General features: G+C 52.3%; 1 protein-coding gene across 1 annotated transcript in view; it reads right to left on the bottom strand.

The window, feature by feature from the left end:
- Positions 1 to 16,418, bottom strand: part of GALNT9 (polypeptide N-acetylgalactosaminyltransferase 9) — a 116,292-nt gene that overhangs the window by 59,829 nt on the left and 40,045 nt on the right. The window contains exon 3 of the mRNA XM_055405089.2: positions 2,115 to 2,281. Coding sequence (XP_055261064.1) covers positions 2,115 to 2,281 — 167 coding nt within the window. The remainder of the gene's footprint in view (positions 1 to 2,114; positions 2,282 to 16,418) is intronic.

The following is a 16,418-nucleotide window of genomic DNA, read 5'->3' as shown; positions in this document are numbered from 1 at the left end:
GACACACCACAGCTGGACATGGCTCAAGGTCTTGGGGGTACTTAGGAGAGATAAGACCCCCGCCTGGTGGAGCTGTGTTCCGGCGGGAGAGACCATGAGCTATCAAGCCAGATTGATCCAGATAGAAGCACGTGTTATGAGAATAAGAGAAAACGGGGCTGAATTACTCAACTGTAGGAATGCAGTCCACGGGCAGATGGATGGATAAACAAAGTGTGGTGCATCCACACAGTGGAATACGGTCCGGCCTTAGATAGGAAACTCTGACACGTTACAAGGTAGACAAACTTGAGAACATGATGCTCAGTGAAATAATCCAGTCACCAAAGGGCAAGTCCTGTGTGATTCCACTTGCATGAGGTTCCTGGAGCAGACATGTCCACATGGACAGAAGTCAGAATGGGAGCGGGGTGGGCAGTTAGTGTTTAATGGGGACAGAGTTTCATTTGGGGAAGATGAAAAGGTTCTGGTGGTGATGGCAGTGATTGGCTGTACAATGATGTGAACGTCCTTGATACCCCTGAACTCTACAGTTATTTTGTAAATGGTTAATTTTACGTTATGAGAATTTCAACTTAATAAGTCATTGATAAAACAGATGAGGGCCCAGGAGTCTTTGTGAGAAAGCTCCCAAGGGCTAAAAGTACAAGCAACAAAATAGGTCACAATAATAGCAAACATTAACCAAAATGAAAAAAAGAAAAAGGGGAAAGGGAGTGGGTGTCTGAGTGGGGCAGGGGCTTCTCCAGGTCGGCGGGGCAGGGACAGGGGTGGCCTGTGAAGGGGACATGTGGGCTGTGACAGGACAGGGGGCCAGCGGGGAAGAGAGGAGGACGTTACAGGCATAGGAAAGGAGCAGTGTGGGGACACCCTTGGCTGCTCTCAGGGGTAGGGGAGGGGATGGGGAGGAGGTGCAGGGAGGAGCAGAGGGCTTGGGGGTGGGCTCGGGGCTGAGCAGGAGGAGCCGAGAGGGTTTGAACCGGATCCTTGCCCCTGGGCCTTTGTCAATACTCTCACGCCTTGGCTATGGGGACTTCTTGCGGAAGACCTCCACCACCCAGAGGCCTTCCCCCAACATGCCCATCTAGTGGATACTCCCGGGAGGGCAGCCTGGCCCCATGGAGGGCTCCAGCTGCATAGCCAGTGGGTCCCAGAGCAGTGTCCCCGTGCTCTGTCCTGCCCTCTCCAGGCCTCATTCTTGCTCCCTTGACAGTGTCAGGAAGGGCTCTCCTGGCATAGACAGAGCACAGGTGAGGCTGGAACTCCTTCAGGCCAGGAGGGCTTCCCGCTTTCCTCCACTCTCCCCCTGACTCCCGACGCGAGAAGGAGAGACTGCAATGACAGAAAGACCCAACAGTCACAGCTCAGCGCGCCGGGACCTCGGTGTGGGAGCCGCCCCTAGCGGGGTCCATGCTCCTCTCTGCTTCTGCAGGGGAACAGATGAGGACAGGCCAGGAACCTCCAGACCCTTGTTGGGGGCTTGGAGCCCCGTGTGCCTGGTGGGTGTGGATAAATGCCTGGGCTGGATGGAGGCTGACGTGGGGCCATGATAAGAGATCCCTGGGGCCTGCGCTCCAGCTGTGAGCACTGGCCCCTTCCCCATCAGCAAGCCTCCCACTGGAGTTTTGTCCACAAACAAGAAGTGAGATGTGATTAGCATAGGGAGACTCAACACACAGGGGGCCTTTCTGGATGATGGCTGTAGGGGTTGAATAGCCACTCCCCCCAAACTCAGGTCCACCCAGAACCTCAGAATGTGACCTCAATTGGAAATAGGGGTTTTGTGGATGTAAACGGTTAAGGGTCTTGAGATGAAAACCTTCTGGATTAGGATGGGCCCTAAATTCAAGTATAAAGGTCCTTATAAGAAGAGGAGAGACACAAACACACCAGAAGAGGCCTTGTGAAGATGGAGGCAGAGACGGGAGAGGTGCGGCCACAAGCCCAGGACACCAAGGATGCCAGCAGCCAGCAGAAGCTGGGAGAGGCAGGAGGGACCCTCTCCTGGAGCCTCTGGAGGAAACGTGGCCTTGGCCATACCCTGAATTCAGGATTCTGGGCTCCAGGGCTCCAACATGCTTCCCTCGCTGGGGCGCTGAGCTGGCCCCACTCACCGTTATCGCTGTTGTCGTCCACCAGGATCACCTCCTTGAGGAGGTGGGAGGGCGTGTGGTTGACCACGCTGTGGACGGAGCGCAGGATGACTGAGAGGGCTTCATTGACAAAGATGAACACCACAGAGATCTGGGGCAGGTCGTCCGAGTAGGTCATCTGTCTGCACCTGCAGGGGAGACGGCGTGGGGGGCAGAGGTCAGTGTCGGGACAGGACGGGGAGGCGGGAGCCTGGAGCCCCACAGGAGGCCACTGCTAAATCCCGCTACCGATGGAAGAGCAATAGGGAGGCCACGGTTAGAAAAAGAAGGAGCACGGTGAGAGAAACAGGCGGCTGATGTTCATCTCAGAAACCCTGGCTTCCACACTCTGAGCCTGGACCCTGCTGTCTCCTTGCAGAAAGACAGGGAAATTGCACCTGTAAGGGATTAACGTAAGAAAGCTGATTGCCGAAGAATTGATGCTTTTGAACTGTGGTGCTGGAGAAGACTCTTGAGAGTCCCTTGGACTACAAGGAGATCCAACCAGTCCATTCTAAAGGAGATCAATCCTGGGTGTTCATTGGAAGGACTGATGCTAAAGCTGAAACTCCAATACTTTGGCCACCTCATGCGACGAGTTGACTCACTGGAAAAAACTCTGATGCTGGAAAGGTTGGGGGCGGGAGGAGACGGGGACGACAGAGAATGAGATGGTTGGACAGCATCACCGACTCTGTGGACATGAGTTTGAGTGAAGTCCGGGAGTTGGTGATGGACAGGGAGGCCTGGCGTGCTGTGATTCATGGGGTCACGGAGAGTTGGACATGACTGAGCGACTGAACTGAACTGAACTGAACTGAGAGCACATGGAACATTTTTCTGACACCCTTGGGAGGCATGAAAGAGAAGTGAAGGGGAGGTGAGCATCTCCTAGTGCAGTCCAGTGGAGAGTCCAGGAGAGCCCCGGCCTGGAGCCCACATCAGCCACTCCCCATGCCCAGCTCTATCTGTGCCCCAGCTGCTCATGGTGTTGGCGGCTGCTGGACAGAGGGCGTCTACCGGGAAGGTCCTGTGCTCAACAGACACTGCCCTCTGAAGTGGGATCTGAGTAAATAGTGATGACAAGTACACAAGTGTCAGATGCGGGCTGTGGAGCTAGGAGAGATGCCCGTATGGGACAGCCTAGTCATGGCCTCCGCCTAACCTCGGCGTCAAGATAAAATAGAATGATGAAGGATCTTCTCCAAAGGTCTTATCTTGGCAGTGGGGATGTGGGAGGGGAAATGAAGGGAGCAGGGAAAGCAAAATATTCCATAATTGAGTGTAGGATGAGGCCGGTGAGTGCCTGTTAATGTAATAATACAGTGGAATAAATTCACAAGGGGACATAGGGAATTATGAAAAATAGAGAAGTGGGGGGAAAAGGAACAAAAATTGAAGTAGGTAATAAAGTAAGACAGAAGGAGTTCAAGTATGTTGGCTGCTACAATAAATGTAAGTAAACCAATTCTCTCTTTAAAATAGCAGAGGCTGTTCAAAGAAGTTAGATACATACACACTAATGCACACACACACATTCACTCACATATTCATTCACACACAGCTCTGATGTTTGTGGTTTATAATAAACACAATTAAAGCAGAGTGGTTTTTTTTAAAGATTGGAAACATAAACAAGTGAGAAAGAGATGCCAGACAAATACTACCTCCCTAAGCCAGACATTCGGCGCAGATATCACATAGGATGGAGAAGGCTCTTTATGAAGGAAGCAGAATAATTATAAACCGTTATCCCAAAATGAACTGGCAGCTGGGTATAAAAGGAAAAATTACTAGAAAAGTAAGGAGAGTTTGATGAAACCGTAAGTGTGTGTCACCTTCAGACTGGGCAGACTGAAAAAGTAAGACCATGAAGGAATTTACATAAGGAAGCCCCTAATTCCTTCAGGGAAATTTTGTTTTTCCTTAGGCTCATAGGATATTTACAGAAAGCGGTCATGTCTTTGCAAAACAGAGAACTTTAGATTTTTATGAAGCAGGAATTTCACGGGCTGGGCTGGGTCTGTGGGCCTGTGACCTGGGCAGTCCCACAGGGCCCACACTGGGAGCGACCCACTCCCATCAGAGCCTCCTCCCCATCCACCCACGTGCTTCCTATTCTCATCAGCTAACCAGTCATTAGGTTAGGGGCCACACTGCTCCAGTATGACCTCATCTTAACTAATTACACCTTCAACAACCCATTTCCTAATCAGAAATATTCTGAGGTCTTGGCAGGTAGATTTGGACATCTTTTGTGGGAGACACTTAGCCCACGATCAGTCATGCCTATCCCACAACTGGAGAAAGAGCTTTATTTAAAGATGGTGGTATGGGGGGGACTTCCCTGGTGGTCCAGTGGCTAAGACTCTACACTCCCAAGACAGGGCTCCTGGGTTTGTTCCCTGGTCAAGGAACTAGATCCTACCTGCTGCAACTAAGACGCTGTGCAGTCAACAAATAAACAAAAATAAATATTAATAAAAATAAAAATGGGGCGTCACTGTAGTTGTTGGGGGCTAAGGGTGAGAACGAGGTGGAACTGTTTGAGAAAGATGACCAATACTGAGCATAACCAACCATGATGATGACCAATAACTATAATAATCAATCATGAGAATAACTGATCATAATGATACATAATAATGATGATAACTGATACTGATGATAACCAATTGTGATAATAACTAATACTAATGGATAATCAATCATGATGACAACCAATCGGGAGGCTAGCAACAGCTGAGGGTCCCCAGCGCACAGCACCCGCTCTGTGTATCTCAGCCCTCCAGCTCCCTCAGCAGCCCTAACAGAAATGTGAGGATACTGGCAGTTAACTCCCCGCTCCTGTAGTGAGTGCTGCCCTCAGAGGTGGTGCTGGCTGCCCCCAGCCAGCGGGGAGCGAGCCTTGAGGGGGGCCCTCCTCCTTGCCTGCTCCCAGCTGGGGTTAGAGCACCAGCCTGACTCTATGACTAAGGAGGGCCCTGCGTCACTGTCACATTGGTATGGGCTGCGGTGCTGCAGGGAGAGTTCATCACTCAGGAAAATGCTTTCTGACAAGAAGACTTCACTCCATTTTTCTGTGGAGGAAGAAAGTTGGAATGTTCGATTTTCATGAACTTGCAAAATGTGTAAAACAGGAAAAAAAAAAACACATCTTGAGAAAGGAAATCTATCTTGAGAGTGACTGCGGCTGCAGTTGCAGACAGAAAGGACGTGTTTGGAGGACGGGTTTTTGGTGGCCTGCAGGGGAGGGACTGCAGTGCCCCTTACTGCCTCCCCATCCCAAAGGCCTGGGCACTGTCAGTCCCGCAACTTCTTCCCAGCCCACCGTAATCAGGTGTCCTCACATGGCTTCTTTAGGGTCTCTTGCCTCCCACTGCAGGCCCCCCAAGAGCAGGCTCCTTCACTGCTGTACCCCAAGACCCCAGAGCTGGCCACACAGTAGGGCTTACGAGCACTTGTTGGCAAGGGGAGGAAAGAATAAATGGGTCATGCATGGCCGAGTCCTGACACTCATGGGCTCCCCCGCCCCAGTCTCAACGCACAGCCACCTCAGCGCAGCAGGAACCTCCACTGTGTTCAGGGTGTGGAGGAAGCTGGCGGAGTCTGGGGGGAGTGGGAGCTCTCGTTCCCCTTCCTCTCCCTCCTTGACCAGGTTAGGAGGCCAGGGACCTCTCCAGCTTGGCCACTGGGCCACAAACTTCTGTTCTAAAAGAAGTTTCAACCAGCAACAGCCACCTGGCGCTGCCTGTGGAGAAGCCACCAGCGTCTGCAGCCGTCTCCTGGGGACACACCTCAGATGAGACTCCTTCCAGGGGCTGGAGGCCGTACTGGCCAGAAGGGACGAGGTGCCCGCCCCCACGGCTTCCACTTGTGAGGGCACGGGGGTGAGGAGGGTGAGCACAGAAACAAAGGTTTTGACTGCAGAGAATAGAGCAGGGTGATGGGATGAAGAGTGGTCACAGGGAGGTGTCTTTGGACAAGGCAAAGGAGGAGGCGTGGGGGTCCCAGAATAGTCAGTCCATAGGGGCCCCGGAAACATACACCCAGATATTTATAGTCTCAGGTCCAGAGGCTGGAAGTCCAAGGCTTAGGTGCCCCAGGGCTGGTTCTGTCTGAGGCCTCACTCCTTGACATGTATACAGCCATCTCCTCCCTGCGTCCCTGTGTGTCTGCGTCCGGATCTCCTCTCATAAGGACACCAGTCCTGTGGGATTAGCCCTAACTTACAGCCTTACTGTACTTCAGTCACCCATTTATAGGCCCCGTTTCCACACACAGTCACCTCCTGAGGTCCTGGGGTTAGGACTTTAACATATGGATTTGGGGGGACACACAACTCAGCCCACAGCAAAACTCAAAAGATAAGTAAGCCCCAGCCAGGCAAGGACCGGGCCCTTCCATGGGCTGGGAGTGTGTAGGGCATGTTTCCCACTGGGCGATGAGCTCTCACTTTATTGTTTGTCTACACTTAACAAATCACACCCATTGCAAACATTTGCAGCTTACAAATTGTGGTTTAAGTTAGAAATCGTGCAACAGAGGTGGCTCATTTTTCTCCAGCACAAATTTGCATAAAAAATAATCTGTTTTCCTTAGCGTATAATCCCCTTCTCACTTGGAAAATAAAATTGCTTGTGTTAAATATTGAGCAGAGGGTGTTCTCTGGTGGTTCGGTGGTTAGGACTCTTCACTTTCACTGCTGAGGGCCCAAGTTCAATGCCTGATCAGGGAACCAAGGTTCTACAAGCTTTGCAGCAGCCACAAAAAATAAATATTGAGCCGATAGAAGGGTTTGTTTATCACACACAAGTAGGTAAGATGTCAGTGAGGCAGTAAGAAACCTGGAGACCAGGAATGTTATTGTCCAAAGTGCACCGTCCCCCTCTATGCTTTTCTTTACAGTCTCTGATCCCAGGTACCCAGCCCACAGCGCATGTGAACTTGACCTTAGGTCGAGCTTCTCTGGTCCTGCCTTTGTACCAGCACAAGCTCCACTGGCTGCCGCGCCAGCCTGTCTCACGATGTGCCTGCTTCTCCTCCCAGCAGTGGCACTGTGTTTCCACATCTCCTTCTATGCCCGAATCAGCTTTCAGCTTCAGGGCTCAGTGACCTCCCCGCCCCGCACTGGAGCCAGGGAGGGGCTGGATGTGATGGTGGAAACAAAACTGACCACCACGCGGCAGTCCTGGAATAAGTCTGTCTAAGTAGAACCAGAGGGCTTTTCTCTGTAATTAAAAGCCCTACTTCTGTCAGACAGAAAATAAACCAAGTTGATGGAGTTTGGAAAGAATCAGAGTTCAGCAAGAGGGCAGCTCTGAGAGCTTGTAATCACAGTGACCCAGAATGGACCCAGGAGTGGGGCAGATGCAGGGGACAGACGGGAGGACACAAAGAGGGAGAAGGACCTCCATCATCCCCACCCGGGGCCTTCGGAGGGGGAGGGAGACCCAGGGTACACCCACACGCTCTTGGCTTACTGTGAAACGGAGGGAAGACCGGGTGATACACTATAATGATTTCAACTTGACATTGAATGCTACATCAACATAACATTTTTATGTTCAAACCCTCAGCGGGGTGTCCCCACCCTTCCCTAGACAGCCACAGGTCAGGAGAGAACGAGCTCTGTCTCCCTGACCCCCTCCCTCCTGCTACTACCCTCCCTGCTCCCCTTCGCGATGAACTCATCCCTTTCCAGCCCCACCTGCTCTGCAAAGCCTTGGCCTTGACTTTGGTCTCCCCTACCTCTCCCTTGACCCTCTTTCTGCATGTGCTTACCACCCACTAAGAAAGGCACGATCTCTAGGATGTAAGCTGGGTCCCCTTCGACCTCTGTATTTTTCCTCTTGCTCACCTGATGGCCCCTCATGGCCCCAGTGCTTCCAGGAGCACGAGAGTCTGCTCCTGCTTCAGGGCCTTTGCATGCCCTCCCTTCCTGGCACACGTCTCCCCTAAGTGGCCACATCACTGACTGCTACTCCGCTCTGCCTTCCGGGCTGGGAGACCCAGGCAGCGCTTCCCATTTGTCTGGTCACTGCTTCACCAGCACCTAGGACTGCAGACGCTCCAAAGGCTTCAACACGCATCATCATAGCTCCTGGTGGACTCAAAGGTGGACTATGAGATGCACGTTTAAAGCTATGACACATGTGGACAAACCTCTGGATAATTATGTATGGGGGAAACATCAGAAGTCTAAACGTGAGTGAGGTTCAAGCTGAATTTGAGGATACGTGAGCACGTATACCCAACATGGCACACGCATGCCCACACTCACACACGCCACACACACCCATGAGCCCTTGACAGAGGAATTGTGTGCCTCCCTTGGGGGCATCTGCCTTATTTGGGGGACTCTTCAGTCCCTGCTGAGCCATGTGTAATCCATCCAGACCAGGTGTTCCCAGCCTCAGCCCTCTGGACTTTCGGGGCGGGATAATTCAGTTAATTCTCTGTTGTGGGGGTTGTCCTGTGCATGATAGTGTTTAGCAGCATCCCTGGCCCCCACCCAGGTCGAGATGATCCAGAGTGCCTCCAAACATCTCTAAATGTGCCCTGAGGTGACATTACCCAGTAAGGAGCCCTGGTCCAGGATCTGAGGTCTGACCCTGGAGGGCTTGAATTCGGCAACCATTCTAGCATCATCAGGCTCTCAGCACCCATCCCAGTGTGCCTGGTGACTGACACTTGTTGGAGTGTCAAGGGACCCCTCTTGAGGTCCCTTCCTCCCCTTGAAAATTTAACGCCAGCCAGAGTCCTGTCCATCCTGTCTCAGGGTGAGGACATTTGCTGTGGTCCAGCTCAGCCCCTTCCTTTTTCCCCAGTAACACATGAAGGCCAATTCCCATCATCACATTCTAAGTCCCAGCCCCTGGATGCAGTGAGGGACGTGACTAGGTCTGAACCAGACACACAGGAATAGACAATAGCCTCAGGAATAGACACACAGAGCCACAGAAATGTTGTCTGAGGCCTTGGGGAGATAAGATGTGAGGCTGGAGCAGCTGCATTTATTTTGCTTCCAGTGGTCAGGATGAAGCCATGAGGCAAGAGCAGAGCAGAGAGACGGTGAGATGCCAGGTCCAGATGAAGTCAATTGATCCTCAAATCCAACTCAACATGAAGCCAGCGCTTCCTCCAGACTTTGTAGTCGCAGGAATCATATATCCCCTCCCTGTCTCTCTCTTTTTCCAGACTAAGACAAAATGTGCCTGATGCAGGGACGTACTTGTCTGAAATCAAGGATGCCCCTCAGGAGGGGTCTGCCTGGCTGCAGCGTCCTGGAGTCCCTGACTGTGCAGAGAGGGGAAGACAGGGAAGCTGGTGGGCTTGGTGCTCACAGGGGTAAGCCTGGCCACTGCTTTGGCCATAGCACATTCCATCTCAAGATGTCCCTGTTCAGGTGAACTAGGGGCTTTTATCATATTGTTGGTGGAGATGACACCAGCTGCTTCATCCTAACCCTGTGCTTGTCTGGGACACGCACAGTCCCAGCTTGGAATCTTGCTTGCCCTCAAGAGGAGTGGAGAGCCAACTGCCAACCCCTTCAGTTAAATTCTCGGCAAATTCCCGTCTCCAAGACTCGGGTGTCCCCATCATTCTGTGGGGCAGAGACTGAACAAACCAAACTCTGCAGGGGCTCTGAGAAGGAGCAGGAAAGCATCCCTGCTTTTCATGGTTCACAGGTGAGACACACAGGTGAGACCCAGGACACATGAGGGGAAGCCTGCTGGGGGCCCTGGGAAAGCCTCCTCTGTTCTTAAAGAGCGACAAGATGTAGGAACGTACTTACTCTAGCCCTTTGGAAATTTGACCTATGAAGATGTGATGCTGAGAGCTGCAGCAGTCATATTGTGACCATGAGGAGCATAAGCCCAACGCACTTAGTGTGGCAGAGCAGAAAGTTGGAAAGAGTACAGGTCCCTGGTGATGTCACTGAGCCACCAATGCACAGCTTTGTTCCCCCTCAAGCCTGTGGACTTCTTGTTATCTGAGATTAGGAATTCCATTATAGTTGCAGCCACTCCTGAGTTGCTGGGTTTTTCATCTGAAAGCATTCTTTCTGACATGGAACATCCATTCTTTTTAGGGGGAATCCCATTTCTACCTTGAAATGTCATCTAGCCCCTGTACACCCAAACGTCACCCCACGACAGTCTGAGATGGGTGTTCTGGCAGATTATGCTTTCCAAAGATGCTGCAACATCAGCTCCCAACCCTCCTGGCACTTTGCCTCCCTCCCCTCGAACCTCAGGGACTCAGCAGCCTCTCGCCAACAGAACACAGGGAAGGGATGCCACTTGGCTTCTGAGCTGAGCCATGAAGAGCAACAAGGTTCCGTGTGCTGGGCACACAGTGGAGGCTTCCCACAGGCTGGCGGGCTTCACACTCACCCGCACCTCCACCAGATCACAGTTGCAGGACGGTTTGGGCTGTGCGCCACCCCCCAAAAGGCTCTGACTCGGCCTTGGCATGCCCCACCCAGAGCCAGAGAAGTCAGACATCCTCAACCACCAAGCTGTTTGGCAGAGGATTTATAGACCCGGAGAGCAGCAGGCGGTTATGAGCTCTCGAAGCCACTTCCGAGGTCGTGGCTGGAATGCGCAGCAGGCGGTGTCCCGGCTGGCCTCACGGGAAGCGGGGCCACTGCAGTGACACTAATGGAAATTTATGGGGACGCCCTTCGTGCCGCCGGAGAGATAAACGCAGGATGGAGAGGGGATGAAGTGGCAGTGGCCTCCCAGGGGGACAGCAAGCTTTGCCTGGTGACAACAGGACACACATCCATCTCCGGGCAGAGGAGACAGATCTGGGCTGAGCACAGGCCAGGGAAGCTGAGACTGATGTTTCAGGGAACCGCTGCCAGGAGGGTTCTAGGAAGCCTCTCACCAAGGCAGTGGCATCTGCCTGCTGGGTAAACATGCTCCTGCCCTCTCGCGGACATCAAGGTGAGCCTGGAATCCCCAACTAGCTCGGGCCACAACAATGCCCAAGGCAGGATTCTGATGGGCACAGAGGCAGAGCAGCCTGCACAGAAAACCAGCACAGATGAGGCCGCTAGGGAAGGTAGGAACTGGAGACCAGCAGGATGAGAAACACTGGAGCTGCCTGCTTGGGGGTTCTGTCTTTCCAAGACTGAGTCCATCCTTCTGTTCAGGCAGTTGGCTACAAGACCTCCCAGAAACAATATGTATGTGCATACACACACACTTGTGTGCATACACTGCACAGATGTATAAGCACACATGCACACAAGTAATTGTGAAGTGAAAATCGCTTAGTCGTATCCGACTCTTTGCGACCCCATGTCCATGGATTCTCCCGGCCAGAATACTGGAGTGGGTAGCTGTTCCCTTCTCCGGGGAATCTTCCCAACCCAGGGACCAAACCCAGGTCTCCGACATCACAGGCAGATTCTTTATCAGCTGAGCTGCCAGGGAAGCCCAAGAATACTAGAGTGGGTAGCCTATCCCTTCTCCAGCAGATCTGCCCATCCCAGGAATTGAACCGGGGTATCCTGCATGGCAGACAGATTCTTTACCAGCTGAGCTACCAAGGAAGCCCACATACAGAGTCAGACATGACTGAGCAACTTTCACTTTCATACAAGTAAAACACAATGCAAACACACACACATACAACATAGATGCACACACATGTATTACTCATGCCCGTGTGTGCATTCTCATGCGTGCACCTTGCACACGGCCACACACCGTGGAGATGTGAACGGCTCACATTTTATGTGTTTATTTATTTTTCATGACTTTTGGCTCTGCTGGGTCTTCGTTGTTGACGGAGGGCTGTCTCTAGTCGTGGCAAGTGGGGGTTAATCTCTAGTCGTGGTGCCCAGGCTTCTCATGCTGGTGTCTCCTGTTTTGGCTCTCAGGCTTGAAAGCACCAGCTCAGCAGCTGTGGCACAAGAGCTTGGTTGCTCTGAGGCATGTGGCATCTTCCCGGACCAGGGATCAAACCCGTGTCCCCTGCACTAGCAGGCAGATTTGAGGGAAGCCAAATGGCTCACGTTTACTGGAGGCACCTGCACGCGGAGCTAAGGGCAAGCACAGATCGAGTACTCGCTCTTCCACACCCAGGCCCCCACTTGCATGCAGTAAGCAGCTGTAGGCTGGCTTGCACGAACCCTCGGAGGGACACATGGGCTGCGATGCATGATCTTGGCACCACATATTTGGGGAGATCTGAGCACACACACCTTCAGAGCTCAGAGCAAAAGCCAGTGAGAAACAGAATGTTGGGCCATGCACAGAAAGGCCCACATCCCCCTCATTAGAGGCCCGGTGGGCTAGTCATACTTGGAATTGTGGGCTGAAGGGCATGGTCGCTATCTAGGTGCCCTGAGGCCTGCCCACACCCAGGAAAGCGAGTGGATTGCACCAGGGGCCAGGCTGCAAATCCCTAGGTGCAATGCTACAGAGAAGTCCTGGGCCTCCTGGAGTGCCTCTGCCTGTACAGCAAGGTCCATCAGGTCCCAAGTGCGTGATCTTCAGGGCCTATGACCGCCGGTCCCTCCAGGCCCTCCCTCAGACAGTCCCTGAGGTCGCTGGGTCAGAAACCAATGACCCTCCACATGCAGGAGTCCAGCTCGGCACCAATGTCTTCATTCTGTTGCTTCAGAAGCCCCAGCAGGGCCTCTGAGGATGCTCGGTGAGCCCATGGGGAGGACAGTGGAAGGGAAGGGAAACACGGGACCCCAGGTGTTTGTTCATCCAGTTCCACATTGACTGGGCCCTTGCTCCCCCATCCAGCACATCCCCATCTGAGATGGAGCCATGCGGCAGGCGGCCCCTGCTTCTCCTGTCTCCTGAAACTAATAAAGCCTTGGACCTGCTGCCAGGGGACCAGACGGCTCCAAGGAAGAGCCCAGTCCGCAGGAGAGCAAGAGGGTGGGGGTCTGTTCCCAGCAGTGACCATCCCAAGCTGAGAAGCAGGCTCACCTGATGGGTCCCCACCCTCCCTAGACACCTCTTTCCCTGAGCACAGATGAGGTTCCGGGGGCTCTGGGAGCTGGTGGGAGGGGAAGAGGATCAACTGGCTGCAGCAGTTGCACCCGAGGAGGAAAGAAACCGACATGTTTCCATGACAACCCCACACTTCCCATCCCATCCCATCCGTCTGGGACACGCCTCCACTCGCAGACCCTCAGCCCACCAGCAGCGGTGTCGGAGCCACAGAGTGGAGTCGGATCAGCATGCGGGGCCTGCCTCCGGTGCCTTGCAGTCGCCATCCACTAAATCTGCACTTATTACACTTGACAGCCAAGCCGTGCGCAGCGGAGACGATTAACAGGCACTAAGTCTTCGCCAGCACCTAACGGGGGGCAGGATGGGGTCTCAGATGAGGCCATTGATTTTTATGATGCTGTTTAATTTGGGTTTGCCAGTCTTCCTACCATGATCTGAGGCCCAGTCTTAATAATCAAGATCTATACTATGTGCTTTGTGGCATAATTAAAGCTGCTGCTTAATGAGAAAAGCTATCTACCGCCAGACAAAGGGAAATCGATAGTGTACCTAATGGAGAAAGGTAGAGAGAACTTTGGTTTGAGAGTGGAAGGGGTTGTCAGCTGGGATTAGCACACATCCACACGTGTGTGCAGGCCCAGTGCACACATGCACACGCTCCTACCTTCACGTGGGATTCTGAGGACTACACCTGCCAGAACCAGTCAGTAGGGCAGTTTCTGATTGGATGGATGGGCTCCGGGAGCTAAAGGTTGCTCAGGAAACCAAAGTCTGAAAGTTTCCAATGGGCATAGAGCCTGAGCTTGCGTTTGTGCATTTGCTCATTTAATCCTCCATGGATGTTTGCTGAGGGCCTCGAAAGCACCAGGCATGGCCATGACATGTCAGCTGCCACTGTCAGCCTCATAAGCCCCATATCAGCCTTGCCACAGGGCCAGGCTTGGACCTCCTCCCTCTGGCGCCAGGCATCCTTAGCACATCACATCGTCCTCTGAGTCCCTGTCATGGCCCCTAGAAGCCTCAGCTGGCGATTTCAGGTCAGGTACTGCAGGCTGGGCTGTTGGGTGGGGCCTGGGGCAGGCGCGCTGGCTGGTGTGTCTCTGAGCCTGGCTCTCAGAGCCTGGCCAGGTGGACACTCTGACAGAACACACTGAGGTTTCCTTACAACATGATGGCTCGTGGGCCAGGGGCCATGGCTGGCTGGGTGGGGACCCCCGAAGCCCTACTGCTTCCCCTCTGTCCTCCTCAGTGGGATGACCAGCCATACAAGCCCATCCGATTGCAAGCGGAGACACACTCTCTCCACCTCTTGATGAAGGCGGGGCAGGGCTCCAGAGGAGGGTTTTGAATCCACTTTTGAAAAATGTGATATGTCAACCGGGAGATGTGAGGAAGGTAAGACCAGGAAAACTTGCCAGGCACAGGCTGCTTCCTGATGGTGTAAATAGTTTTGTGGGGCCATAGCCAAGTCCATTCACTTACATATCAACTGTGGCTGCTCTTCAGTTCAGTTCAGTTCAGTTCAGTCGCTCAGTCGTGTCCGACTCTCCGCGACCCCATGAACCACAGCACGCCAGGCCTCCCTGTCCATCACCAACTCCCAGAGTTCACTCAAACTCATGTCCATCGAGTCGGTGATGCCATCCAGCCACCTCATTCTCTGTCGTCCCCGTCTCCTCCTACCCCCAATCGCTCCCAGCATCAGAGTCTTTTCCAGTGAGTCAACTCGTCGCATGAGGTGGCCAAAGTATTGCAGTTTCAGCTTTAGCATCAGTCCTCCCAATGAACACCCAGGATTGATCTCCTTTAGAATGGACTGGTTGGATCTCCTTGCAGTCCAAGGACTCTCAAGAGTCTTCTCCAACACCACAGTTCAAAAGCATCAATTCTTCAGTGATCAGCTTTCTTCACAGTCCAACTCTCACATCCATACATGACCACGGGAAAAACCATAGCCTTGACTAGATGGACCTTTGTTGGCAAAGTAATGTCTCTGCTTTTTAATATGCTATATAGGCTGGTCATAACTTTCCTTCCAAGGAGTAAGCGTCTTTTAATTTCATGGCAGAAATCAGCATCTGCAGTTATTTTGGAGCCCAAAAAAATAAAATCTGACACGGTTTCCACTGTTTCCCCATCTATTTCCCAAGAAGTGATGGGACCAGATGCCATGATCTTCGTTTTCTGAATGTTGAGCTTCAAGCCAACCTTTTCACTCTCCTCTTTCACTTTCATCAAGAGGCCTTTGAGTTCCTCTTCACTTTCTGCCATAACGGTGGTGTCATCTGCATATCTGAGGTTATTGATATTTCTCCCGGCAATCTCGATTCCAGCTTGTGCTTCTTCCAGCCCAGCGTTCCTCATGATGTACTCTGCATAGAAGTTAAATAAGCAGGGTGACAGTATACAACCTTGACGCACTCCTTTTCCTATTTGGAACCAGTCTGTTGTTCCATGTCCAGTTCTAACTGTTGCTTCCTGACCTGCATACAGGTTTCTCAAGAGGCAGGTCAGGTGGTCTGGCTTTCCCATCTCTTTCAGAATTTTCCACAGTTTATTGTGATTCACACAGTCAAAGGCCTTGGCATAGTCAATGAAGCAGAAATAGATGTTTTTCTGGAACTCTCTTGCTTTCTCCATAATCCAACGGATGTTGGCAATTTGATCTCTGGTGCCTCTGCCTTTTCTAAAACCTGCTTGAACATCTGGGAGTTCACGGTTCACATATTGCTGAAGCCTGGCTTGGAGAATTTTGAGCATGACTTTACTAGCGTGTGAGATGAGTGCAATTGTGCAGTAGTTTGAGCATTCTTTGGCATTCCCTTTCTTTGGCTGCTCTTAACCCTGCCCAAAAGCCTGAAACGTTTACTCTCTGCCTCATGAAATTATGAGAAATGTATACTGGTCTCTGCCCCCATTTCCTGACACAGGGCGACACCCTTGGAACCTCCAGGGTGATGGGCGAAGTCAGAGTGCCTACACTGAGCTCCTGAGTGCCTTGAAAGCTCCTGGGTATAGGGAAGAAGTTTTGTTCTAATGAGGTGATTCTGGGTGGGTCCTGCTTGAGGACTGGTCACCAGAAGAACCAAACCATGATTAGAAGTTAGAACACTCACCCCCATCTCCACCCTCCAGGGAGGAAGGGGCTGAAAGCAAAGCTAAAAATGGACTGTGCCTATGTGATGAAGCATTTATAAAAGTCTCTAAAGTAGGTGATTCAGAGTTTCTGGGTTCCCAAATAACCTGTGCCAAGAGGTTGCATGCTAAGTCGCTTCAGTCGTGTCTGACTCTTTGTGAC

Source organism: Moschus berezovskii, chromosome 19, assembly GCF_049115385.1.
Source record: "Moschus berezovskii isolate FMDL1 chromosome 19, NW_MosBer_1.0, whole genome shotgun sequence".
Classification (NCBI taxonomy): domain Eukaryota; kingdom Metazoa; phylum Chordata; class Mammalia; order Artiodactyla; family Moschidae; genus Moschus; species Moschus berezovskii.
Note: the sequence above shows the minus strand (reverse complement) of the source record. Positions and strands in the feature narration are given on the sequence as shown.